Consider the following 27,080-nt stretch of genomic DNA (forward strand, 5'->3'; position numbering starts at 1 on the left):
CGCCGGCGTATGTGTGCGGCAGACCCACGAACCAACATGCGCCTAAAAACAGGCTACACCCCGCCGACGTAGCTTGCACACGCCAGCGTAGGGTGGGCGCATGTATGGGCTGGGCGCATGGTCCTGCTCCCATTGATTAGCCATTCAAACATGCAACTGAGCGAAAAACGCCGATTCACGAACGTGCGTGTGCCCGGCGCATGCTACGCGAGATGCGCGTAAGTTGTACGTCCGGTGTAAAGTTATTCCCCATAAATGAGGTGCAACCCAGCAACAGACATGCACAGGTCTGCACCAGGGAACACAAGCCGGCGTATTGTGCGTTGGACGTGTGTCTGGCTGGGCGTACGTTATGTTCACGGCGTACGCGGTGTTTTGGAGTAGCTTAGGCAGTTGTGCCGGCGTGGTTGTGAGCAGGCGCAGGGGGGTGCTGTGCATGCGTCCACGTCACGTGATACGCACCTGTCTGGCTCTCGGCCCATCATTTGCATGGGGTCACGCCCACTTCCACCTACGCCGGAGTGCGCCTTCGAAACCCACGCCACGCTGGCGCAGCGTTGGGAGCACTGGCTTGCTGAATGCAATGCTTGCCTCTCCGCGCTACATTGGCATGCCATACGGTGTGTGCTCTACGGCGGCGTAATGTGCGCCTTGCTCTCTGTGAATCTGGGCCAAAGTGTATAAGCAACCCTGTTTAAGGACACTTACCAATGCAATGGGACTGATTAAGTAAAGGCGAATGAACTGTTCATCTTAGGCCCCGTACACACGACCGAACATGTTTGCTGAAACTGGTCCGCGGACCAGTTTCAGCAGACATGTTCGGTCGTCTGTACAGCCGAGCGGACAGGATTCCAGCGTGCATTTGCCCGCCAGACCGTTTTCGAGCGGGCAAATGTTTCTAAACTTGCTTAGAAACATGCCCGCTGGAATCCTGTCCGTCGGACATGTTCGGTCGTCTGTACAGACTTACCGTACATGTCCGAGCGGCCGCCATCCCTCGCATGCGTCGAATGACTTTGACGCATGCGTGGAAGCATTGAACTGCCAGGGCCGCGCACGTCGCCGCGTCATCGTCGCGGCGACAGCGCGGCCTCTTTGCCGCGTATCGTGTACGCGCGGATTTCTGTATGATGGTGTGTACAGCCATCATACAGAAATCTCCGGGCGGGCATGTACGCTGAAAACGGTCCGGCGGACCGTTTTCATCGTACATGTTTGCCCGTCTGTACGAGGCCTTACAAGTGAAGTTGCACTCTGCAAGGTATTTTCCCCAAAACGTAATGAATGTGGTGAAACTCCACCTCACATTCACGACAAAAAAACAGCATTTTCGCTTGCACCTGATTGGATGATGAAAGTCAACAGTTCTTTTCAGGTCATTTACTAAGCTCTGGGGAGAGTGCAACTTCCCTTACAAAGTGAACAGTCTCTTAGCTTGTAGTAAATCAGCCCTATTTTGTTCAACAGAGCAAAGAATTGGAATATAACTAACCTGCCAGTGCAAGCACTTCCTGTTTTCCTCCCTGGCTGTAACTCATCTGATGGAAACAACAGTTAAAGCTCAGCTGACAATAGTTAAATGGTTATGTACTCCTGAGACCTGGTCCCGTACTACCCCTCTCTGAGACAACCCTATGCTCCTTCACCTAACTACCATTACTAATCCAATGGTTTGGCAGAGAGTGGGCATTCAAACCCTCGATCATATCTTTCAGACAGGCAACCTCCATACCTTTGACTCATTGAAAGAGGAATATGACTTCTCCAACTCCCCCAAACACCTACTCTTCAACAGTATCCCTACAATCTATGTTGAGAGCATCTGATCTGACCAAGCCCCTCTCCTTGGTCTATGATCACCTTATACTAGGGCCATAAAACCTCTTCTTTGCTCAAGAAGTGGAAGAATTATATTCCTGCCCTTTTAGAGGCGATAGCTTAATACACTAAAGTCATGATCTCTGCTAAGGACAAATTGGTCCACTTGAAATTTTTACATAGGATATATTACACACACCTCAGAAGCTAGATTGCATAAACCAAGCCCCCTTCCCCCTTTGCAATAAATGTCAGGGTGCCACTGGCAGCTTCTATTACATGTGTAGCACTGACCCCCGAAGGAGCTGCTGGTTTAATTTGGGCCTGCACTCTACCAATAAACCCCACTAACTTGGCTCAATCCCCTTGGCACAGCTGTGATGCAATGCAATACAATACAATGTAAGACAATACAAAATACCTGTATTATAACCCCAGGATCCACTGACTGCACTTGGAGTGAGAAAAACAGTACGCCACAACAACTGGATACTTAACCAGAGATATATTTTACTGTGAAATATGCAAAGAAGTGATTACAGTAATTGTGCTGTCATCCCAACGTAAGACGACAGCACAATTGATTTAAACATAAGCTATTTGAAAACAGTATACATAAACATGTTATACCTGGGAGCCCCCCCTACTTTATTAGCTATGCGTGAGATCTCACTTAAAGTACTTGGTCTTGGATCTTCTTTTCTTCGCTAGCTAAAGTGATTTGTAATCCACAGTTTTGATGAGTCAAATTGAAGTGAAAATGCTCCTGGTGTAACTGCAACAACTATTTTAAAATTGCTTGAAACGTCAAATTAGATAGGCCTCAAGCCTTCTCAGTTTCAGTTCCTCTGCTCCTCTGTGGAACTATAAATCCCAGTGAGGCCTGTATATGAGTCTAACTGCGTGTAAACTTAGCAAACTGTGGGTCGTGACCCGCTCACCCACTGGATCGGAGCTCCGGGTAGTAACTTTTGTTCAGGGTCCTGTGACTGCAACTTGCTTCTCCGTCAGCTCTGTTCAGCTCCGCTGGATGGATCCGGTTCTCTGATGCTCGGATGAGTGTCTCTCGGTCTCTGCAATCCGGCCACTGTCCTCTAGCTCTCCGAGCTCAGCCTTCGCTCCCCAGCAGCTCGGCATCAGCCTCCAGAAGCCTTTTGTTTACACTCCTGTCTCCCCCGTCTCCAAGGCAACCAAAATCCTCAACAAAACATCTCTCTGCATTACCAGTATTTGGGTCTCTCCTCGTCTCCAAGGCAACCAAAATACTAAACAAAACATCTCTCTGCATTACCAGTATTTGGTCACTAGATGGCTCCAAATACTTAAACATAGCAATGTCCATAGACGTTGTATTAAAGTATGCAAACACACATCAATATACAAGAATGTCAGCGCTACACATGGTATGGAGTTGCTCCCAAGTTTTTGATTGCTGGAATCAAATCACGATCACACTGTCCAGCTATCCTGGTGGTAGTCATCCTATAATGACTGATGGCTATCTGTCAGATACGCACTTCCTATATACCACTTGACATCATGGATAGTTCCATTAAACACCCCCTCGCCTCCCCTCCCTCATCTTCCCTTATCCCTACCCCTCTCCCCTCCCCTACCATCCCCCCATCCCCTACTTTCCCTCCCTCTTTATTTTTCAGGGATTTAAAATGTCTAGATTGTTGATGATGTTTCCTCCTTTAATTAGGGTATATAAAATATCATTAACTATGGTTACTGTGAGGTCTGTACAGATACTGAACTTTTTTTACATACTATTTTCTGTATGTTGACTGTAATTTGTGGTACAACTTTTGTCCCTGTCTTTTTTCTACATTGTAAATTGAAAACTTTTAATAAAGTTTTTTACTGTTAACATTGTTTGGAGACATTGTAATAGCTATAAACTCTAACATATTTTATAATGTTATTTGAAGGGCCATGTTGGGCAAGGTGGTTCAAGAGGAAAGCCAGGGCATGATGGCTGCAATGGAACAAAAGGTGATGCTGGTGAGGCCGGCTTTCAAGGCATAAGAGGACCTTTGGGGCCTTTGGTAAGTACTGAATATTTTCTGTATGAAGGAAATATTTTAAGACATATGAAGGATGGCACATGTTATGTGCTTTGTATATCTAAAATACATACTGTATGTTCAGATTTGTGTACTGGTGCACCTATTTTTTTATATTGTTAGGTTACCTTTGAACATTAGATGATTATTGTCCCTTAGCAGTGCTTTTTTTCAGAGGGATCGGGCAACAATTAGGCTTTATGAGGCTAATTCCATACTGTGTCAGGCTCTTTGTGGAACATCTAATGGGCCTTTCACTGAGTTGTAAGTTTTTTGGTCAGTGGCCCATTGTTCAATGAGATAACTTCAGCAAAATGGGATTCTTTGTACATTTTCCCTAGTATTAATTTAATATAAACTTTATGCATATTTTTATCTTTAGTGAGTTAATATCACTTTGTAATTTTGTATGTACTGTTTGTTTAAAGAATTATTGGTAAAAATGCACATTACTGTAATTACAGTCATTCAGGTAATTAAACAAGGGGCGGGCAGGAGGGACGGCTGCCCCTGGCGCAATTGTTTATTGCAGGGATGAGGTGGGCACCCTGACCCTAACCCTAAGGGAAAGAGGGGCGCAGTTTGTCATCTTTGCCCTGGGTACTGGATGACCTTGCCCCGGCACTGATTAGGCTGTATTGCATGATAATGTTTTTATTCTATAATTTACAGCTGCTGCTGCACTCATTTTAATAATTGGTCAAAAAATGCATTTGCCACAAAGAAACCATAAAATAACACAGAACGTGTTGTGATGAAGCCCAAAACTTTTATTTTTATTTCATAGGGTAACCCAGGTATCAAAGGTCATAAAGGAGATCCCTTTTATATATCAGAAGACATGAAGAAAAGAATAAGAGTAAGTAACATTTTTATGACAACATCCAGTCTAGTCTACTTGTATGTTTAATGTTCACAAGTTCTAATTTGTTAGTTGTTTTATATTTATGAAAAGCAGTTGGTGATTGGTACTATCAATAATTAAACATCAGTGACCTAATTTAGTATGGTACTGGCAGGCTCACCCACTTCAATGCAGGCCAGTAGTGTATTTATGTTTTTGTGCTGCCCTAGGCCTGACTAAACTCCTGAACCCCTAATTTAAATATGACCCACCCCTTCCTGTCAAGGCTACACCCCTTTCTGTTTAAGACTTGCCCTGAAATATTCGAGTTATTCCCTTAATTTGCATAGCTTTCCTCTCACTTCCTGTTTGGCTATGGGGCAGGAAGTGAAGGGAAATGTCTGCAATGGGACAGGGATGGTAAAAAATAAACCGACAGGGGCTATAACCTTTCCTTACTCTATCCAAAATGAAAGTGTTACATATAGTTCTATTTTAAGCACAAGTTTCTGATAATTTTATGGAGAGGACTAAGAAGATATAACCATGCCAATGGTGCAGCAGAAAACATATAGCACAGTAAGGAAGGTTCGTGGTCCAGGATGATAGGACAGTCAAAATTAGAAGCAGCTTGCGTTACACTATCAGTGTAGCGCAAGCCGACGGGGACTCTTTCCGTGCTATGCCCCTGCAAAGTGCTTCCCTAGGCCTGGGCCACGTTGGCCTAGGCCAGGATACAGCGTTGATGCAGGCTCTACATGGGCTACAGTTGGGGGTTAACTGGGTTGCATATAATCTACCCAAAGCAAGAACTCCATACCAGTGTGCTTTGAGAGGAGTTTCCTTTCTTTTAGAAGCCCTCTGTCAAATCATTTTCAGTGATAAAGGATGTCAGCCCTCCAACATTGAGGTTGACCACACTGTCAGCCCTCCAGAACTGAGGTTGCCTATCCATATGTAAAATGGATGAATACAAAAATGTATTCTATAAATGCCAACACTCTAAAATTGCAGGTTCAGCAGTATAGACATTTTATAACAGTTCACTGATTACTCTACATATTAAAAGAACCCTCTCGTGAAAGAAACACAGGGGAGACCATCAGAGACCTCTCCTTATACCCAGATGTCATGCTAACCATCTTGGAGTACGTTGAGCCACAGGCCAGAAACACGCATACAGATAAATGCTACATTAGACCGTATAATCTGCACTTAATATGATTTTCTATTGTCAAAGTGTAACATGGGTGGTTGGCACACAACTGGACTGACTTGTCAGATCGGGCCATTACTGTGTACGGCCAAATCTGCTACAAATTTAAATCCTGCCACAAATTTCACAGAGTCTAATTTGCCTGTGTGTGGTGCTTCTCAAGTAAAGATTGCAGTGAGCTGTCAATCATCTATTAGGGTAAGCAATGCGGGGAAGCTTTTAACCCCATGTTGAATGTTTATATAAAAATTAATGCCAGAAATTCATATTTAAAACCACACTTTAGTTGTTTTTCTTTTTTTTGCAGAAGCACTAGTTTACTGTATCGTTACAACAATAAACTATGTACAGTATTCATTTTTACGCTTTATAACCTTGTCTGACTTTTTTTTTATCTTAGGGTGAACCTGGTGAACCTGGATTAGCAGGATACCCAGTGAGTATTTGTATATCTTTGACCACTAAATTCAAAGAGAATGTCAGCTTTACTTTGTTAAGTCAATGCACAAATTTTCTCTTTGTACCAACCTCGGCCAGATTCAAATCACATCTGGGCAGGCTCATTTTAAGCAAGATGATTGTTTGATCAACATGGGTACAACCAGCCTGTTGGATATTTCATGCGATTATTGCCAGGGGCTCCTGCCTCTCAATCTCAAGCACTGAAGACATTATCAGATTGTAGGTAGAATTTGCCATACCTAGAGTATATGTACAGTCTCTGTGCAGATGTTGCCCAGAGTAGAAATGAACAACGATGGCTATCAAATTATACTGGAATATTTGTTTATTTATAATATTATGATATATGTGATCAGGTAGATAGACACAGCACTGGAATAACATCCTTTCTACTTTTCTGCTGTTAAACAAGGGGCAATGTTCTTCCATATAATGTACATGCCCAATTATTCTAGATGTCATTAACTACATAATTACTGTTTGATTAATTTTTTGAAATTTCCAGGGTCCAAATGGTCCTCCAGGTAAAGTGGGATTCATCGGTCCAATGGGTGAACTAGGATTACCTGTAAGTACACTAAAGACACACGTTTGTTCTATACAAACAGCACAGAAAATGAAAAGGGCTAAACCTAAAGGGGATGTGTACTGTTTTTATTGTATTTTTTAGGTATTATAATCTAGATTTTAAAATAATAAGAAAATGCATATATATATATATATATACATACACAGTATATGCTTCCTATGAATATTTGTATTCTTATATCCAATCAAAAATTTCAGCAATAGGCAATTTTTCACATTTTCCAGTTTATCCTTAACTGCTGTGTTGAAAAATGGCTACTGTTTACAGAGTTCAACAATTCCAATTTACAGACAGCTCTGCATGAATCCAATGAGTCCTGCTCTGTACAAGTGGCTCAATACAGAGTTTCTGTCAGAAAGAGGCTAAAGGAAAACAGCTTCTGCTGTTCTCCCTTTGTAGAAAACTTATAAAGCTGTGTGTGTCAGGATGCTTTTAATAAATAATGATTTGCTGATAAAATATTTGATATCAATAGTAAAATCAGATGTAAAATATAGTTTTAAAATCATATAAACTTTAAAAACAATTAAACATAAAGGTATATCAGAATTATATATATTTTTTTTCCTTTAAAAGTCTAACCAGCTGACATTTAGGTATCATCATATTAACAGAACTGAAAGTGACAATGGAGAAAGTGGACAACAGCAAACATTGTGCTTTTCAAACTGCTCTAGAAAATAAAAGTGGTTCTTAAGGTTAAAGTTTTTTTACCCTCATGTATTCTATGCACAAAGGTAAATAACCTTCAGTATGCAGCTCCCCCTGCAGATGCCCTAATACTTACCAGAGCCCAAACCAGCAATGTGCACAAGAGCGGCAGTCTCTCTCATCTTATTTCCTGAGACACAGCAGCAGGAGCCATTGGCTCCCGCTTCTGTCAATCATAGCCAGTAAGCCAATGAGTAGAGCCCGGGGGCAGAGCCAAGCCCCGTTCTGTGTGTCTTATGGGGGGCTCGAGAGTGAGCATGTACGAATGCCCCCAGAGCAAAGGACTTGCTATGGGGGCACTCGGAGAAGACGAGCCAAGGGGACCCAAGTGGCAGTGGCTGCTCTGTGCAATGGTTTTGGTAAGGTAAGTATAGTATTTTTTAAATAATGTAACCTTTAATATCACTTTAAAGCCTTCTGGTTTGTGATATCAGGCCATATAATGAATGACTTAAAAGAGTGTGTAGTCTGCAGCAGCAGCCCAGTTTATTGTCTTCTTTTTACCTCTCAGCGGCCTGCAGACACATTTTTCCTTGCTTTGTTGCATTAGCTAATCACATCCTCCAGGATCAATCCAGACCCAGCCAAGATAGCTAGATAGCTGCCCCTCCACTGGAGATTATTTATAGACAAACATTGCAAAGTGGTCTCCTTAAAGTGGACCTCCACCTAAAAAGGGTAGCTCTGCTTATCTGCCTCCTCCCCCTCCCTCCGCTGCCACATTTGGCACCTTTTCAGGGGGGGGGTAGGTACCTGGTTTTGACAGGTACCCACTGCCACTTCTGGCTGACTTTGCCACGGCCCCCTCTTCCTTCCCCTGAGGCTGGACCATTCACAAAATGCAGCATGCTTCACGCAAGTGCAGTAGGGAACCGACTGAGAAGCAACAAGGCTTCACTGCCAGTTTCCCTTAGCTGAAATGGCAGCAGCAGTACCCGAGAGCTGATGAAAAAATCAGCTTGGGCGAAGACACCGCTGGATTTGTGTACAGGTAAGTGTCCTGCTAATAAAAGTCAGCAGCTACAGTATTTGTAGCTGCTGACTTTTAATTTTTTTTTTTAAGGAGCCTGAAGCTCTGCTTTAAAGATGACTGCTGTACGTCTAAATTAATGAATACTCAGTTTAACCCTGTCCACACTGCAAAAGAATAATATAGCAGCAACAAAGGAAGAAGTTCCACAGCAGTTTTCAGCTACAGTCCAGGTTACAAGTGCATTAACCAACATCAACCAATTTATTGGTCATTATAGGGAAATGCACTTGACAAACCCTTTCTGAATAAGCCTGAGCATTTTAGTACTGATGTTGCAAACAGTGCTACGGAACAATATGATAATGTATTTCCTTTCTATTTTAAAGCTAGATTTCATGTTTACATAAAAAACTCAACCTTTTCCCTATCCAACCCAACTTCCTAAGGCCCCCACCACAGCTAATTTAAAATAAAATAAAAGCGTACATACCTTTGATCAAGCAGCCCTCTGTTCACCCATAGATCACAGGCTCCTCCTCTTTTTCCCCTCCTCTTTTTGTCTGGCAGCAGCGGTAGCCTGTCCTTAATCCTGCTCTGAACAGCATTCATGTAATGCTATTTCATACAGTAGTACAGCAAGCTCAGATCATGATGGTGCCCCCAAAGGTTCCACAATGACCTGGGCTGAGAGGAGATGGGTTGAATGATAATCAGCATAATTCAACCCACAAAACTAGCAACCTCTATCTGCAGACATGAATAAAATAGAGCGGAGGCAGCTCAGGATTGGTGAGTATTGCCGCAAAAAGATTTTTTTTTTTTTTACATTTAATATGCTACTTTATTTTTTTCCTGCAGCTTTAATTTGTGCCAAGACTATGCACACTAAAGTATTTTTATATTCTGAACAAGCAGTAAAAGCACTTTAAAACAGGTCTGTTCACCTCTGCAGCTATGGGCATTGTGGAAAATGTATTTTCAAAATTCATACATAAGGCACATAAACCAATTTTTGCTTTCTATGGAGAGAAAATATTGGCAGATGTTTCTAAAAAAACCTCACTAAAACATAATTTCTGAATCTTTGTAATCTCTGGGGATCTTTGAAAATGAACTACCTCAGAGGAAAAGCAGCTTGAGAGGAGGGTGCAGGGCCGTCTTTCATCTTGATTGGACCCTGGGCAAAAAATTTCTTTGGGGGGGCCCCCCATGCGATTTTGCTGTCCACCTGATCTGAGACATACAACAAATATCAGCTAGACTTAAAATCAGTTTACGGTATCAGATCAGGCAGTGATTGCGATTGGTTGCCAGAGGTTACAGCATATCATTATCACTTACTGACTGCATGCTAAAGGTTACAGAACATCATCTCTTCACTGCAGAGGGGCACGATATACATATGAATGCCGCTGGCCTCAGCTTTTTACGTATGAATGCTCCCATTATTTACATATGAATGATGGTTATTTACATGTAAACACAGGGTCTGCAGGTGAGTCATCTGTACACAACAACAGGGCAGAGCTGGGCAGCATTAGTAGCAGCACTTCACACTGAGATATCAGGACACAGCCAAGGACTAAAACTTCAAGAGAAGGGAATTTAAACTGGGATAGTTGGCAAGTATGAGGCAGCTGCTTTGGGCCCCACAATAATGACAGGGCCCTGGGCAGCTTCCCCATTTGCCCTGCCTTAAAAATGGCCCTGTGAGGGTGAGTGCTTGTTTTGAATATTTACTGCTTAAGAATATGTAAACAGTGTAATATCCATAGTCTGGGCACAGGTGCAATTTGAGCATATGTAATCTTTTTTTATGTACTGTATAAAAGGACAAAATTTACAGTGGCAGAGTTATGGGGACAAGCACCCTCCGAGTTTTAACCTTATGGAATTGTATTTACAGGGACCAGCGGGACCTCCTGGATCAGCAGGACCACCAGTAAGTTTTAACAGGCCACAATTGTTTGTACCCTATATTAAATTATATATCTGCTATACACTGCAGCATAACACTCACAAAGAAATGTATTAGAAACATTATACTAGTAGTATAGTAGTAGGGCCTCTCTGTGCTTTCAGATAAGCCTATTTTTTGTAATATTGGTTCCAAATGCCACAAACAAATCTGTCAGTTTGACAGCAGGGTCTGAAGCCTCGTACACACGACCGAGTTTCTCGGCAAAAACCAGCAAGAAACTTGCTGGGAGATATTTTTTTGCCGAGGAAACCAGTCGTGTGTACATTTTCGTTAAAGGAAACTGTCGAGAAACTTGACGAGCCAAAAAGAGAGCAAGTTCTCTATTTCCTCGACGGGAATGGAGAAACTTGCCTTGTCGAGTTCCTCGACAGCCTAACAAGGAACTCGACGAGGAAAACGATGTGTTTCGCCCGTCGAGTTCCTCGGTCGTGTGTACAAGGCCTTAGAACTAGAAAGATACACAGATGGTTACTATCTGCAATGTTCAGAAAGGTTCTCCCAACACAGGTCATTGTCTGTGAGGACAGAACAAGATGTAGTGCGTTCATAAGATGGTTACTGTGACAATTCTACTGTATATAAGTTTTACTTTGAGCAAAACAAGATTAGTGCATTTTCAGCCTAACAAGAGTGGATGGTTCATGCAAAACTTCCTTTGTTTTGTGTAATATTCAAAACAACTCTATGGCAAGTTGCAAGTCCCAAGGCTTTTATACATACCAACTATTGTTCTCCTTTACAATGGAACCATCTGTTTGTCATACAGTATTTCTAGCGCTACATTATTTGAATATACAAAAAAAAACAGTAAAAGTGTGTCTAAACCCAATAACAACATGTATATTAAATGCAGCTTGCCAGTTATTATGCACACGATCATTTTTCGGCATTAAAAAAAACATTGTTTTTAAAAACTATCATTTTAAATGATCGTGTGTGGGCTTCACATCATTTTTCAGGTTCTGAAAAACAACAAAAAAAGTGGTCTGCAGGGTATAATTGGGGGCTTTTGGAAAAGTTTCATGCTCTGCTGGATTTTACATAGTTGCAAACTTATTTAGCTATTTATCCAGGGTTTTTTTTCAGGGGGAACTTGGGGGAACTCAGTTCCACCACCTCTGGCTCAGACCCTTTGGTGCCTGCTCACCACAATCACTTGTAAACACAGAAGTCCCGTTTTTGTGTTTACAAGTGGCAGCTCTACACTCTGTGTGTAACCCCCTGAACTCTGCACTCTGTATGTTATGCAATCCTGGTATTTAATGCCCCTTTAAGACCCTTCTACTGTTTGTGAAAACGGAACGGGATCGTGGTTGAGTTCCTGCACCTATTTTCTGAGAAAAAAAGCTCTGTATTTATCTTTTTGAATTGTAGAACCCTTGCCCTTTGGCTTTAACAAGTTAGAAATCCCTGTTTCTTGAATAACATAAAATAAATGAGAACTGTAGGTTATGAAGCTTTTAGATTATCAGGCCACATGTATAGAGATAAAAAAAATAAAGTTTTGAATAGGTAAGAATTTAAACCCCTGCCAAGTTTGTATTGATTGAAGTGGTAGATTGAAGGCACTGAAACTTTAAGTAGATATTATTTTCATGCTATTGGTAAAACTGTACAGATTATATGTGGGATGCTTACATGAACTGAGGAACTGCCACAGAAACCTTGAAATGTCAAAATAATATTTGAGTCTGAAGATCGAAGCACTATACTGTATTAAAATACTGGAGTCTAAAATAAGATTTTATTCTCAATGTAAGATAGGTACTACAGCAAATGCATTTCGGGGACCTCATGCCATACCCTTCATCGGGGCTTAAAATATTTGGATCCTACTGGTGTGGACTCAAAGCTGTTATTAAAACTCTGCATTGAGAGAACTTGACAGCTACTGAATGTTTCCAAGTTACCTCTATGCAGAGTTGTAATACCAGTTTTGAGTCCACACCAGTGGATCCATATAGTTTAAGCCCCGATGAAGGGGATGATGTCAAGTCCCTTAAAGTGGAAGTAAACCCTCCTATCGTTTTCAGCCAAGGAAGCTGCCACCTTGGCCTCTGTTTAATCTTCAACTGCCATGATGCTGCACATGTGATCTGTTATGACATCGGCCATTGGATGGTTTGATAGTTTGGTTGAAAGCACATCCAATGCCACAGTTACGCTTCCGGTAAGTGCCGGAAGTTTAACTGTTTTTGTTACACTGTTAAATCTATGGGTTTACTTCCGTTTAAATGCTTTGGCAGTAGCACCTATTAAACATTGGGAATTTTTTACTCCAGTATTTCAGTGCAGCGCTTCAATCTTCGGGCTCAAAAAATCAAGTTTGTATCCCTGCTAGGTTTGCCCTGGAGATCATTTTTATTTAGTCAGAAATTGATGGCACATCCAAAAATGTATAAATAAATAAATAAATGAACAAAAGGTGGGTATAAATATTGCAATGAAGACACAGAGGAGATTTACTAAAACTAGAACACTCAGAATCTGATACAGCTGTGCATAATTGCCAATCAGCTTCTAAATTTAGCTTGTTCAGTTAAGCTTTCACAATAAAACCTTAAGGTCCCGTACACACCAGAGGATATCCGCTGGAAACGGTCCGCCGGACCGTTTCCAGCGGATACATCCTCTGGCGGATTTGGATCTGATGGCTGTACTCACCATCAGATCGAAATCCGCACGGAATACATCCGCGGTGACGTGTCGCGCCGTCGCCGCGACGATGACGCGGCGACGTGCGCGACGCTGGAAGGTAACTACTTCCACGCATGCGTCGAATCATTACGACGCATGCGAGGGATGGGAGCGGACGGATTAGTCCGGTGAGTCTGTTCAGATGACCGGATCAATCCGCTGGACACGATTCAAGCGGATAGATTTCTTAGCATGCTAAGAAATTTCTATCCGCTTGAAATCGATCGGCCGGATTTTAATCTGCGGAAAAATATCCGCTAGGCCGTACAGACGACCGGATTTGTCCGCTGGAACTGATCTGCGGATCAATCCCAGCGGATAGATCCAGTCGTCTGTACGAGGCCTAAGGCTGACTGGTTTTATGCACAGCTGCACCCAATTTTGCATGCTCTCGTTTTAGTGAATCAACCCCACAATGTTCTGGTGACAACTGTCCAAGAGGGAAAAACCCATGCATTTTGCTTTTCCAGGACAAACACCGAAAGAAAATTTCCCTAACTGGAAAAAGGCAACAAAAAATAAGCTGAAGGGGTTTTGACCCTTTCCCACTCTCTAAAACTCAAAAAAAATTGGTTACACATACCCTTTATGTACTACCAAGAAACAAAGCAGTTACACAATAACTGCAAAATCTGTACTACAAAGCTAAAAGACACACAAATAGCATCCTAGTTATACAGTACATATGGCTATATGTTAAAAATAACATAGAAACAGAGATAGAATATTCACCAAACTGAAAAAATACATGTAATAATCTGGTAATAGCTATAGACACAAGAATAGCATTGTGACAATAATAGCAATTATCACAACACAACCACAATCTCTGTAATGCTACTGTAAAAGTTGTCCAACAAGGACATGAATATTACACTTATTAGCCTTCATACATGCTGAAACTCTTCTAAACTCCTCTATCCTGGCAGGAGAACACGGCTTTAAAAACATGCCTAAAGCCACGTTTTTGAAAAGTGTTTTGATGCATTCAGGCCCATCAAGCATTTTGGCATTCACTTGTTTCATTGGCTGGAATATTCGTTTATTTTGACCATTGAAATGAATGAACGCTCAAGCACTAAACACGCCTAGAGTTTAAGAGCATTTAGATGCTCTTACACACATTTCAGCAAGCCAGGCATATTTTTGCAGCAAACCACTCATGGACACATAAGCTAACAAAGAGGGGCAGTTATAGGCAGAAAAAAAAACATCAAATGCCCTTAAAAGCTGCATTTTTTACCTAGTGTGCATGAGGCCTTAGACCTGGTTCACACTGGGGCGGCACGACTTTGGGGGCGACTCCGCAAGGCGATCTCAAGACGACTTCAGAGGCGACTTGCAAAATGACTTCTGTATTGAAATCAATGCAAGTCCCCCCGAGTCGCCCCCAAAGTCGTACAAGAACCTTTTTCTAAGTCGGAGCAACTTGCATCGCTCCTATTAGAACAATTCTATTGAATAGAGCAGAGAGCGACTTCCCAGGCGACTGAGTCGCCTCACGAGTCGCCCCAGTGTGAACCGGCTCTTACAGTGAGCAGCTAGCTGTAAATGTTTCATTTTGTTATATGAGAATAAGAATGTTTTGTCACCTGCTGTAAGTATGTTTAATAATACATTTCAACTTAATTTCCATACAGTATTTTCTAACTTTATATATGTCATTTTATAGGGCAGCAAAGGGATTGGATTTTTTGGACAGAAGGGAGAAATGGTAAATAACGTATTCTTGGTATAAAAAAAATGTTAATACAGTTATGTCATACAGGTGGCAGAGGGCTTTTTTTTCTGTCTCCTTAACAGAATTACATGATGTATTGGTGAAAATAGTAATTGACAACAGATCCAGAAGTTAACAGATATTAGATGTCTTGTTTGATCTACCAAGTTCACACATGTGTTGTAACGTACAGCATCATCATGCATTATGTTGCACTGCATTAAGGCAACCCTCTAATGTGCTGGCAGAATACCCAAATGCACCGACCCTTGATTTTAATGCAGCAATGCAGTGTCAGTTTGTTGCCTGCTACTGTAATAGAGTTAAGGGCTTTATTTTAAAATTAAATTGCATCATAACACACTGCAACAGGGTTTCTTTGTTTTACTGAGTGTTACCAGTGCAAAAAGGTAACATGTTTCCCTGAAAATAAGCTTATACAAATTTTGTCAACAAAAAAGACACAGTAGGGCTTATTTTCAGAGTAGGTCTTATCATGTCATGTGCTGTCTTCTCTCCCCCTCTCCCTCCCAGGGCCGATCCTAGGCAGGGTGCACAGGGTGCATTGCACCCAGGCGCCTGCAGAGGTGGGGGCGCCAAACATCTAACAGACCCTCTAACAGAAGCCCTCTCTGTGTCCATCACAGAGGCCCTTCTCCAGGTCCCAATAAAGTACTTTGCTTCTCTTCCTGTATTTTGTTTATTGTTAGGAGATCATGTAAGGATCCCAGGGTAATGAAAACTTTGTGGGGGAGCATCTTTGTGGTTGAGTCATTGCCATAGAAACATTTGTAAAGGGGAGGGGTTAGTAAAAGGACGACGCCCATGTGGGGCGCCAGAAATATTTCTGCACCCAGGCGCCTGTGACCCTAGGATCGGCCCTGCTCCCTCCCTGTCTGTCAGGAATCCCAAGTCAAATCAAGTTAAAGTGCTTGTAAAATGCTAGAATCCACTCTTACAGTATTAGATAATGTAAACTGTTATGCTTCTGTAATATAATTGTGTCAAATACAGTTGCGGCCCATCCATTAGGGGTGATAGAGTGCCGCCCCCTCTATCCACGGCCACCACCCCTATGGCCGCTATTCTGACAGGACACCGCCACCCCTGACCAGGACAAGACTGAGGAGTTTTTAAAACAGAAGTGGGGTCCCACTGCTGTGCGCTGTCATTCACAGGCAAGATGGACTTGGTGGGGATCTAGTCTCAGAGATCCCCATCAGGTTCTGCCCACAAGTTGTCAGGTGTGTGGAACCTGATGGGGAACTGTGAGAGACTAGTACTCCATCAGGTCCGCTTTGCCTGTAATTGACAGCTGATGGCAGTGGGAAGATTCCAAAGCTGCTATTAAAATGAATTGTGGCTATGGATCCGCCCACTACAATCTACCATCGATCACAGACCTGATGGAGTAACTAGGCTCTCACAGTTCCCCAACAGACTCTGCCCACTGTTAGCTCAGTGTGACTTGCATCATTGGTTATTAAGACATCCCTTGTCCAACAGCCAATGTTGCCAATGTAAAACATATTAATAAAGTAATGGACACACAAAACCCCACTCCAATGTGCATCCACTTTGTGTTGATCGCAAATGCAATCACTGCCTGTGTGCTTACCTGTAAACTGGTAGTAATTCATTTAGAATCTATTACATACATAATGACAGATTCTAAAGGTGGTCGTAGCGAAAACTACTTGAATCTGGCATGTGTGTCAATATCTGTACCAAAACTGGCACAAGGCTTTCATGAATTAGGCGTAGGCCATATTAAAGGGGCCATACAGCCAGAAAAAATACTTTACTGCTTTATTGAATTCCACTGTATGTATTTTAAAGCCTTATTCTTAATACAGTATTTTTGTGTAATTACAGGGTGACCCAGGCAAGCCAGGGCCCCCAGGCGTTCCATGCCAAACACAGGTGATTCAATTATTTGTTATAGTGAACGTGCAGGTTATTCACTGTATTTATGCACATGATACATTTTGTGCCAGTCTGTGTTGAGAACATGCAAATTGATTACATTTCACTAAAATGTACACATAGGGGTTGATTTACTAAAACTGGAGAGCGCAAAATTTGGTAAAGATTAATCTTACAAGCTGAAGTTAGAAGCTGATTGGCTACCATGTACAGGTGCACCAGATTTTGCACTTTTTTAGTTAATCAACCCCATGGGGTTTCATTTTCTAAAGGTGCAGAGAATGTTCATCAATCATTAAAGGGGTTGTAAAGGTAATTTGTTTCCCCTAAATAGCTTCCTTTACCTTAATGCAGTCCTCCTTCACTTACCTCATCCTTCGATTTTGCTTTTAAATGTCCTTATTTTTTCTGAGAAATCCTCACTTCCTGTTCTTCTGTCTGTGACTACACACCGTAATGCGAGGCTTTCTCCCTGGTGTGGAGAAAGCCTCTTGAGGGGGGAGGGGGCGAGCAGGAGTGTCAGGACGCCTACTAACACACAGCTCCTTTCTCTATCTGCAAAGTAGATAGCGTCCTGACCCTCCTGCTCTCCCCTCGCCCCCTCAAGAGGCTTTCTCCACACCAGGGAGAAAGTGTTGCATTACTGTGTGGAGTTACAGACAGAAGAACAGGAAATGAGGATTTCTCAGAAGAAATAAGGACATTTAAAAGCACAATCGAAGGATGAGGTAAGTGAAGAAGGACTGCACTAAGGTAAAGGAAGCTATTTAGGGATTTTTTTTTTTTTACCTTTACAACCCCTTTAAGTAAAAAAATTGAGGCTGTGCTTATTTCAATCATATACATAGCATACATTCTGTTTTGTTTTACTTGCACATAATTGGTTTTTGTTTTGCAAAGTGAATTTCCAACCAAAATAATTATAAAAGCTATTTATTTTTATTTTTTTAATACTTACCTTTTATGTTGTTTTTCAATGTGTTGACTTTATCCTTTTTTCTTGAACCATGTGACCCTGTTGCATTGCTTTCCTGTGTGAAATTTGCTCTTTCACCTAAAAGGTTCCATTGGAACTTGTGCATTCTCCCTGGAGAAACTACAAAAATACTAGTGCTGCATTCACAGACACACACAGGCAGCCTGAGAGCATTGAATGAAGCAGCTTGTAAGCATTACGCATGGTGAGGGCATTATGATGTATCGGACATGTAGTCTCAAGGAGGGGCCACAGGAGGCTGGAAAAAAAGTAATGTGTGTGCGTCCCCCAACTGGAAGTTTAGGGAAGCTGCACACAGGAACCCAACACTTTGGCTGTGATAACATATAGAAGTAGTAGGTTTTAACACTTTTAATTGAACACATGTATTGTGTTGTGCTAAATTGATTGTTATTTTAAAAAAAACAGAGTTTTTAGTACAGTACTACATTCAAGTTTTTAAACCTGAGGCCAGAATCCCTGACTTTTGTTCAGGAACAAAATTGGGCACCAGTCACTTTAGAACAGATAAAGAGTTTATTAGGGCACAATAAACTCAAGGAGAGTGTTAGGTCACAAGAATCAGGGCTTTTCCAAATCCAAAGTGCTAATTGTAAAGGTTATTATGCAAGGTATTGTCATAAAAAGTGTTTGGGGACCAGCGGTTTCCCTGGTTTCCCCGTGGTGTTACGGGTGACCCCGCTCCCCTCTGATGTGTAACGGGAAACCCCCGTTGCGTTAAAATCACTGCTCCCAAAAAAAATGACGTTTTTTAAACTTTTTTTGCATTGATACATGTCCCCTGGGGCAGGACCCAGGTCCCCAAAGACTTTTTATGACAATAACTTGCATATTAACCTTTAAAATAAGCACTTTTGATTTTTCATGTTCATGTCCCATAGACTTTAACGGTGTTCGTGTGTTCGAACAAATTTTTTGCCTGTTCGCATGTTCTGCTGTGAACCGAACCAGGGGGTGTTCGGCTCATCCTTACCAACAATCATTACACAAAGAACTTTTAAACTGAGACTGGTAATCTGTACTCTTCAGGCAACCGACAGCATTTTGTACTCATCTGTCCAGTAAACTCTTCAGCAGTGAAGATCGTTCCACTTGTACTGCAACAAGGATTCAGCTTCATTCCTTCTGTGTGTACCCTCCAGTAGGGCAGTGCAAGTCACTCAGGCCCAATCTTTGCTTTTCCCCGTCCTAGGCAGTGGCCTGAGAGGCAGAGACCTCCTTTTCTTATGGCAACAGCAAGAACCAAAAACCCTCCTGGAAAGCCATCCTAAATATTTATAGCCTTCCCCAGCATGTACCAGTGTTAATAAACCTCCCAATGATTGGCCAGGGAGACATCAATATTCCTAACTCATCAACATTGTTTCTTGTTGCAATATCTACTGAGAAACATTTCCCTGTAACAGGCATAAGCAAACAATACCCTAAGCTTAGAGAAAATTCAATAAAGCAAAACTATAACAATTCAAGCCAAGGCTGACTAGTCTGGCTGTATTGAGCTAGTCACGCTACTGCTTAGGGCACAGTCCTTACATTTCAAATTAATATATTTATTAAGTTACACTTTTTCACTTATTCTACTGTGTGAAGGCTTCAAAGAAAATCTTAAAAGAAGTTGTACAGGAATTGCCAAAGGATGAAGATGTAATCAAGGATTTCACAGTGATAAATGAACAGGAAAGGAGGCCTTTCTTAATCCTTTATTAGAACGGAACTGCTATTTCCTTTCTAATAAAAAAGAAATTGTAAGCAGAAAAGAAGTATGCCCATTTCAACACACTGTTAATGTCACTACATCTAAGATTTCTGTGCATTTTCATGTTTGAGAAAGTTAATTTGAGTTATCATTGGAGTAATTCAAGGTGCAGCATGATGTTACTTTTATGTCAACCAATATATGACAATAACTTTATAGACAGTCAACACTATGTAATAAGTGGCTGTAAAGTAAATATTCACTAACCATTATTATGACGCATAACAAAAAAAGCCTATTAGATAGTGTCCCTAAAGAGCTGAAAGCTTACATTAGTTAAAGAGGACCATATATTACCGTGAAATCCCGCCCACAAAAAAAGCCTCAGTAAAAGGATAAGAAAGAAAAACACTCTATGAAAAGTGTAAAAAAAAAAACTACCTTATACCCTAACTTTTTGACACATTTAGACACCATTGACATCACTAGGCTTTACCGTGGTATCCTGTAAGTGCAGAGGATCCCAAATCTCATAGCTATGTAGGTGATTTTCCAGGATTTGGGACCTATGGATATTCCAGGATCCTATGTTGAGGTGCAGTTATGTCACCACCTCTTGGGAAAATGTACCGGAACCCAGAATGTAAAGTAAGGTATTTTTTTTACTACATTTCTTTCAATTTAATTGGAATCCCTTTTTTTATGCTTTCTCTTTACTATTTTAAATAGAAGGTTGCAAGGGAACCATCAAAGCCTGCCTTAAATTGTGGTTGGAGTATCCACCGGTGAGATAACTGATTGAAAGCATATATTATTCAGTTTGTACCTGAATACAACAATATATAAACCTTTATTATATTCTAGAACAATTTTAGTACACAGTCTGAGGCTAAACATCTTTTACTAGAGTACAATGGTGCCTGGTGACGTACACAAATTAATGGTTAGATGAAAGTTACACTTTTCCAAGATGGTCTCAGTTGTCCCAGTTGAACCAATGCTCTCTGGTCTTGTGCTTATGAATGTCATCAATCATGCTCGCTGTCTTCTTATTTTCTTTCCTGGTTGAAAAAAAAAACAAAAGCAGGAATAAGACTAGGACATGCAGATCCAGTGACAATGTGAAGATACCAGAAAAATAAAGAAATTAAAGTTGTATATAAACTCTGTTTTTCTGTCCCATACTCCACAGGGTGAGCCTGGAACAACAGGACCCACGGGTGCACCGTGCCACTTAGAGCAAGTTAAGCCTTCTGATACTTCCATAATAGATTATTTGGTAAGAAACTTCACTGATATGACCTATTCATGAACAAAATACCTTGTTTATTCTGCTATTGTATTTCTCCAGCCGCCGGAGGCTCCCGTGCGTGTGCCCGGCGGGCTCGATCGCCGCCGGGCACCCACGATTGCTCGTTACAGAGCGGGGACCGGGAGCTGTGTGTGTAAACACACAGCTCCCGGTCCTGTCAGGGGGGGAAATGCTGATCTTCTGTTCATACAATGTATGAACAGAGGATCAGTGTTTCCCCTAGTGAGGCCACCCCCCCCCCCCCACAGTAAGAACACACCCAGGGACATACTTAACCCCTTCCCGGCCCCCTAGTGTTAACCCCTTCACTGTCAGTGGCATTTTTATAGTAATCCAATGCATTTTTATAGCACTGATCGCTATAAAAATGCCAATGGTCCGAAAAATGTGTCAAAAGTGTCCGAAGTGTCCGCCATAATGCCATAAAAATACCCCCTATTTTGTAAACGCTATAACTTTTGCGCAAACCAATAAATAAACGCTTATTGCGATTTTTTTTACGAAACATTTGTAGAAGAATACATATCGGCCTAAACTGAGGGAAAAAAAAGTTTTTTTATACATTTTTGGGGGATATTTATTACAGCAAAAAGTAAAAAATATTATTTTTTTTCAAAATTGTCGCTCTATTTTTGTTTATAGCACAAAAAATAAAAACCGCAGAGGTGATCAAATACCACCAAAAGAAAGCTCTATTTGTGGGAAAAAAAGGACGCCAATTTTGTTTGGGAGCCACGTCGCACGACCGCGCAATTGTCAGTTAAAGCGGCGCAGTCCCGAATCGCAAAAAGTGCTCTGGTCTTTGGGCAGCAATATGGTCCGGGGGTTAAGTGGTTAATATAAGACTAGTTATACACGTGTAGACTTCATATCTTTATGGTGTTACCTATAAATGGTAATATGCATTTTATTTGTATATGTGTATTGGGTACATAGTTTGGTGTCACCTGCAAACACTGAAATGTTATTTTTAATGCCAAACTCTATATCCTTTATAAACAGGGTACAACCTAAAGGCCCCAAACTGAAACTAGGGGTACATCATTATTAACCTTAGACCATTCAGAGAATATATCATTAATCACTTCTCTTTAAATTTTAACAAGTTTTGTATACATTTACAAACTGAGAAAAAATATCTACTCATTTAGTAAAAATAAACCCAAAGACTTTCACTGTAAAAAGGAGCAGTAAAGCAAAACCATCATGAATGCACAAATAAGTCAAATACTGGAAAATTGAGTAAAAATGTACAAAAACATGGATGCCATATGGACAATTTAATTGATAAATACTAATATTGAAAACAAATTGTATATCAAGGTCTTTTGCAAACAAATCGGAAAAATTATTGAAACGTCTTTAAATTCCCTGTGAAGGTTATATGTCACGTTTTAACTTGCCAAAGATGTTATTAATGGAAAATACTCTTATTATAAAAAGATCTGTTTTTAGTCTGTGATCTGCTCTTTCTAGGCTGAAAAGGGTGAAAAAGGAGAGAGGGGGGACTATGGAGCACCAGTAAGTAATTGATTTCATGAAACACTTGATTGGTATTATTTGGAAGAGGGTAGTATTTGTTCCTAGCTGTCTTATGGTTCATTTATATATACATAACAATGTATTGATGATAAAATATTAGAATGTCTCTTATAAACTAAAAAAATGGTTGTAGACTGTATTACTGCATTACAATGGATGTAGAATTCATTACATCATGTTAATAATTTGCCACACATTAGCATTTAGAATATAATTTTATATATAACAATGTCAGTATATACTTTTTTATTAGTAATAAATTGAAATTTTATGTATTCTATATTCCTTAATATCCTAAAGAACAGCTTAGCCACTCCTATACACCCACTGGAGTCTAAGACACTGAGTGTAGTATACAAGCATAATTCAACAGTAAGTGCAGTGTGAATGCAAGCACAGTTGTGCTGGAAGTGTGTACAGTCACAATTACATAATGAGAGCGGCATCCAATAATCATACTTACTCCAAGCCCACCACATACGTTGCAGCCCAAGCCCAAAGTAATGTGCATATCAGAAAAAGCTTGTTACCTTATCACATGTGTTCTCTGACCAAGGAAGGTTGCAGAAGGTCCACACGGATCCCATGGCAAGGAAAGACAAGGTGTAGTCCATCGGCTGGAATAGGGTGTGTAGGGTCCAAGATGGTGATGGTGCTGGCACTTCAATGATGCTGCCACACCCAGAAAAATATTTGTTTTATATATAAATATATATATTATTTTTTTTTCCTCATGATTGACCTACCTGACTGTTAGTATGTGATGCTGCTACTGATAAAGTCCTTAAAGGCATTATTCACCTTTACCAAAAAAAAAAAAAAAAAATTGCCTATGCAGGTAAAAACAAACACTTCACCTTTGACTAAAGCTGGATAATGTCCTTGCTATAGGTGTAGGCTATTTACATGCTTCATGATACCTGACTGAAAAACACTCCCAAAGACTGCATCTCCCTGTTCTGACTTGTTTCTAAGGATTCTGCTAAGCTATGCCCAGCTTATACTTTTACCTAATATCACAGAAACAAGCTCTCAAATGCTGAGCTCAGAATTACTGCATTGAGGGAGAGAATGCACATAGGAGGGGGGTTGGATCAGAGATGGTGCTTGCTCCTGTGATGGTGGATGTGAGTCTCTGAGGCCCCGTACACACGTCCGAGGAACTCGACGTGCCAAACATATCGAGTTCCTCGTCGAGTTCAGTGTTGAAGTCGCCGAGGATCTCGGCGGGCCGACTTTCCTCATTGAACAACGAGGAAATAGAGAACATGTTCTCTATTTGGCCCGACGAGTTTCTCGTCGGCTTCCTCGCTGAAAAGTGTACACACGACGAGTTTCTCGGTAGAATCCAGCTCCGATCGAGTTTCTGGCTGAATTCTGCCGAGAAACTCGGTCGTGTGTACGGGGCCTGAAAGATGTCCTAGCAACAAGGCAGAATGGGGAGATGCAATCTCTGGTAGTTTTTCAGCAAAGGGCATTATTCAGTCTGGTCAAAGCTGCAGTTTGTGTTTATCTTCAGATAAAAGGCAGCTGTGATGTTTTGTTTTTTTTCATCGTTACTTTCATTATCATTATTGTTATTATCAGTGAAGTTACTAAGTTACTGGAATTTTTTTTTTTTTTTTTTTTTAAAACCATTTAAGTTTTTCTCTGTACAAGAACTGCTTGTACTCCAATTTCCCTACCACAGTTAAACAAACATACATGTATTTTAGGGCTGGTTATCTACTGCTATGTTTTAGGATGTGGGAGGGAGAATAACATATAAACTCTAATGACATACTGTTGATGGTGGAAATTGAACCAAAGATCCCATTGCTGAAAAACATGCAAGCTCAACCTCTCCACTTGGTTGATTCCCGATGCTGATAGTGATGTTTTTTATTACATTTTTATGTACCTTCTTGTGTATTGCTTTTACAATGTCTGTGACTTACCTTGCAAAACTTGCAAAAATAAGAAATTGGTAAAATAAAGTCGATAGAGAACACTTTTCCTCTGTTTCTACATGATAAAGCGCCCTGCTAAAATGTAGGATGCATTGTAAATACAAAGAAAAGCAGATATCTAGTAATCAGGTAGATTATTGAAACAGCAGATTTGAGGAAGCTGTCACAGTCTTGCTAGTCAGGGAAAAAAGTATTATTTCCTTTTACTAAAAAGCACTTTCCTTTGTAGGGTGAAGGCGTTTCATCAGGAGAGCTTGGAGAAGAAGGTATCATGGGCTTCCCTGGAACAAGGGTAAACTAAAGCTATATAAAAGATTGCATACATTATACAAAAAAAGATGCATGTTACAAGACTTTCACCATGTGCTTGTACAGGCAATTGACATGTGCCACTTGCTACTTATATTCAAGGGTATTTCCACTTTTCCAGTCAAATTTGAGAAAACCCCACATTATTTTTGTTATGTGTTCCCATTCACACAGTATACCTAAAAATTATTTTTAAATCAATTTTTTTTTTACTATTTTTTACGTTATTTTATGTTAAATTCTAGTCCACAAACCCCTTGTAAACAATATGAAGCAAGGAGAGCATATAAAGAATTTTAAGGAAGTATAATGAACTTTAAAAAGTAACTTTTTTTAATTATAATAAAAAAAAAAATATGCAATGGTAATCAGAATATATGACAAATACTGTATAAAATGGGTATTATTCCATTTTGGCTGCAAAAGCAGAAATACACAATGAAAGTGTAACCAATTCTCTGGAACTTTGCTGCATATATTCTGAGAATATTCATCACTAAAAAAATTGAGAGACCTAATCTTTAAACTGAAAATGTCGGCCTGAGAAACAATCTGTTTGCTTTCCTCCCCATCACCTAGCCCTCTACCTTTGAAGAAATAATTAAAACAAATATTGTTGGTACACTGTTAAATGCAGCAAAAATATGCATACCAGCTCTCTGGAAGCAAAACCTCACCTCCTACCATGAACCTATGATTCTCAAAATGTATTGAACAAACAAATATGGAAGACTTAAAAAAATAATCAATAGGACAATTTCAGAAAGACCTGGTTCTATTAGTTAGAATGTCCCAGCTCTCAAAACTACCATCCATCTCTTTTCCAGGAGTAACAATTTAAGTTCAATGTTGCTATCAAATATATTCTGAGGTCCATGATTTATAGTTTTTCTATAGGCAAACCCTTTTCTTTTAACTCATGGATAGAGTGGGGTACAATTGAAACTTCTGTTGAGTTTTTATTGCTGTCTTCACTTTCTCTGTTCTGTTGACTACTTTTAATAGAATTTAAATTGATGGGAAATACAAAATTGTACAATTTCTCACCAGAACCAGTGGTAAGGCTAAATCATCTAATAAGGACACTTCAGGAGAAAACTCTAATGCCGCGTGCACACGCTCGGAATTTTCGACAACAAATGTTCGATGGGAGCTTGTTGTCGGAAATTCCGACCGTGTGTAGGCTCCATCAGACATTTGCTGTCGAAATTTCCGACAACAAAAATTTGAGAGCTGGTTCTCCGTTTTTCCGACAACAAGTGTGTACACAATTCCGATGCACAAAATTCCATGCAGGCTCGGAATCAAGCAGAAGAGCCATACTGCCTATTGAACTTTATTTTTCTCGGCTCGTCGTACGTCTTGTACGTCACTGCGTTCTTGACGTTCAGGATTTCTGACAACATTTGTTTGACCGGGTGTATGCAAGACAAGTTTGAGCCAACATCTGTCAGAAAAAAATCCACGGTTTTGTTGTCGGAATGTCCGATCGTCTGTACGCAGCATAAGAAGAGAAATCCCCTAACTTTGGAGGCATTTATACTCACCTGCTCTTGCATCTCCAGAAGAGAACATAAAAACAAATCTCCCCAATGGGACACACGTAGCAAAAGATAAACTGTCAGGGTTTTAACTCTGCTATACTCTATCCAAATTTAAAAAGAGAGCTTTTGGGTATACACACGTGCAAATGATTTTTTAATTATACTTATCTCCTCCTCCCTTCAGACTAGCAATTTTATCTTCCCTTTTCATTTTTTCTTCAACTTTTCAGGTAAAAAAATGTAAACAGTGGGTACACTGGCATCCTCTTAAAAAGTCTTTAAGGTTCCTGGAGAATATAACCTAATAAATGTCACCATAACATTGGTGGAGAGATCAAAAAGCATTATGGTTGTCAAAGTATTAAAAATGAACTTCACTCTCCCCACGCTTGCCCTCCTACCTGTTATTAAGGCATATCTTCAATTCACATACTTACCTGCCCAGGATAATTAGCATTGTTTATTTGTGATCCACTGCACCTCTGCCATCCTTGTTTCTGCCATCATTGGGTGTCAACTGCCTCTTTTTGGCTAAGACAGCCCAGTCTCTCAATGAGGCCTGCTAGTCCAACCTTCCTCTGGCCGCTGTGAATAGAAAGTGAAGAATCTGGGCATTATGTGATGTACAATTCCCAGTAGGGTTCAGAGCTGTGAAGATGTCATTATCTCCTAGGAGAGGTAAACATAGAAAAGGAAAAACAGTGCAAACAAAGGGTGAAGGT

General features: G+C 40.6%; 1 protein-coding gene across 1 annotated transcript in view; it reads left to right on the forward strand.

The window, feature by feature from the left end:
* Nucleotides 1-27,080, forward strand: part of COL4A2 (collagen type IV alpha 2 chain) — a 273,847-nt gene that overhangs the window by 172,466 nt on the left and 74,301 nt on the right. Inside the window, exons 7-16 of the mRNA XM_040336208.1 lie at nucleotides 3,756-3,872; nucleotides 4,678-4,749; nucleotides 6,351-6,386; nucleotides 6,918-6,980; nucleotides 10,592-10,627; nucleotides 15,036-15,077; nucleotides 16,959-17,006; nucleotides 20,895-20,981; nucleotides 22,491-22,535; nucleotides 24,735-24,797. Coding sequence (XP_040192142.1) covers nucleotides 3,756-3,872; nucleotides 4,678-4,749; nucleotides 6,351-6,386; nucleotides 6,918-6,980; nucleotides 10,592-10,627; nucleotides 15,036-15,077; nucleotides 16,959-17,006; nucleotides 20,895-20,981; nucleotides 22,491-22,535; nucleotides 24,735-24,797 — 609 coding nt within the window. The remainder of the gene's footprint in view (nucleotides 1-3,755; nucleotides 3,873-4,677; nucleotides 4,750-6,350; nucleotides 6,387-6,917; nucleotides 6,981-10,591; nucleotides 10,628-15,035; nucleotides 15,078-16,958; nucleotides 17,007-20,894; nucleotides 20,982-22,490; nucleotides 22,536-24,734; nucleotides 24,798-27,080) is intronic.

The sequence above is a fragment of the Rana temporaria genome, chromosome 2, assembly GCF_905171775.1.
Source record: "Rana temporaria chromosome 2, aRanTem1.1, whole genome shotgun sequence".
Lineage (NCBI taxonomy): Eukaryota > Metazoa > Chordata > Amphibia > Anura > Ranidae > Rana > Rana temporaria.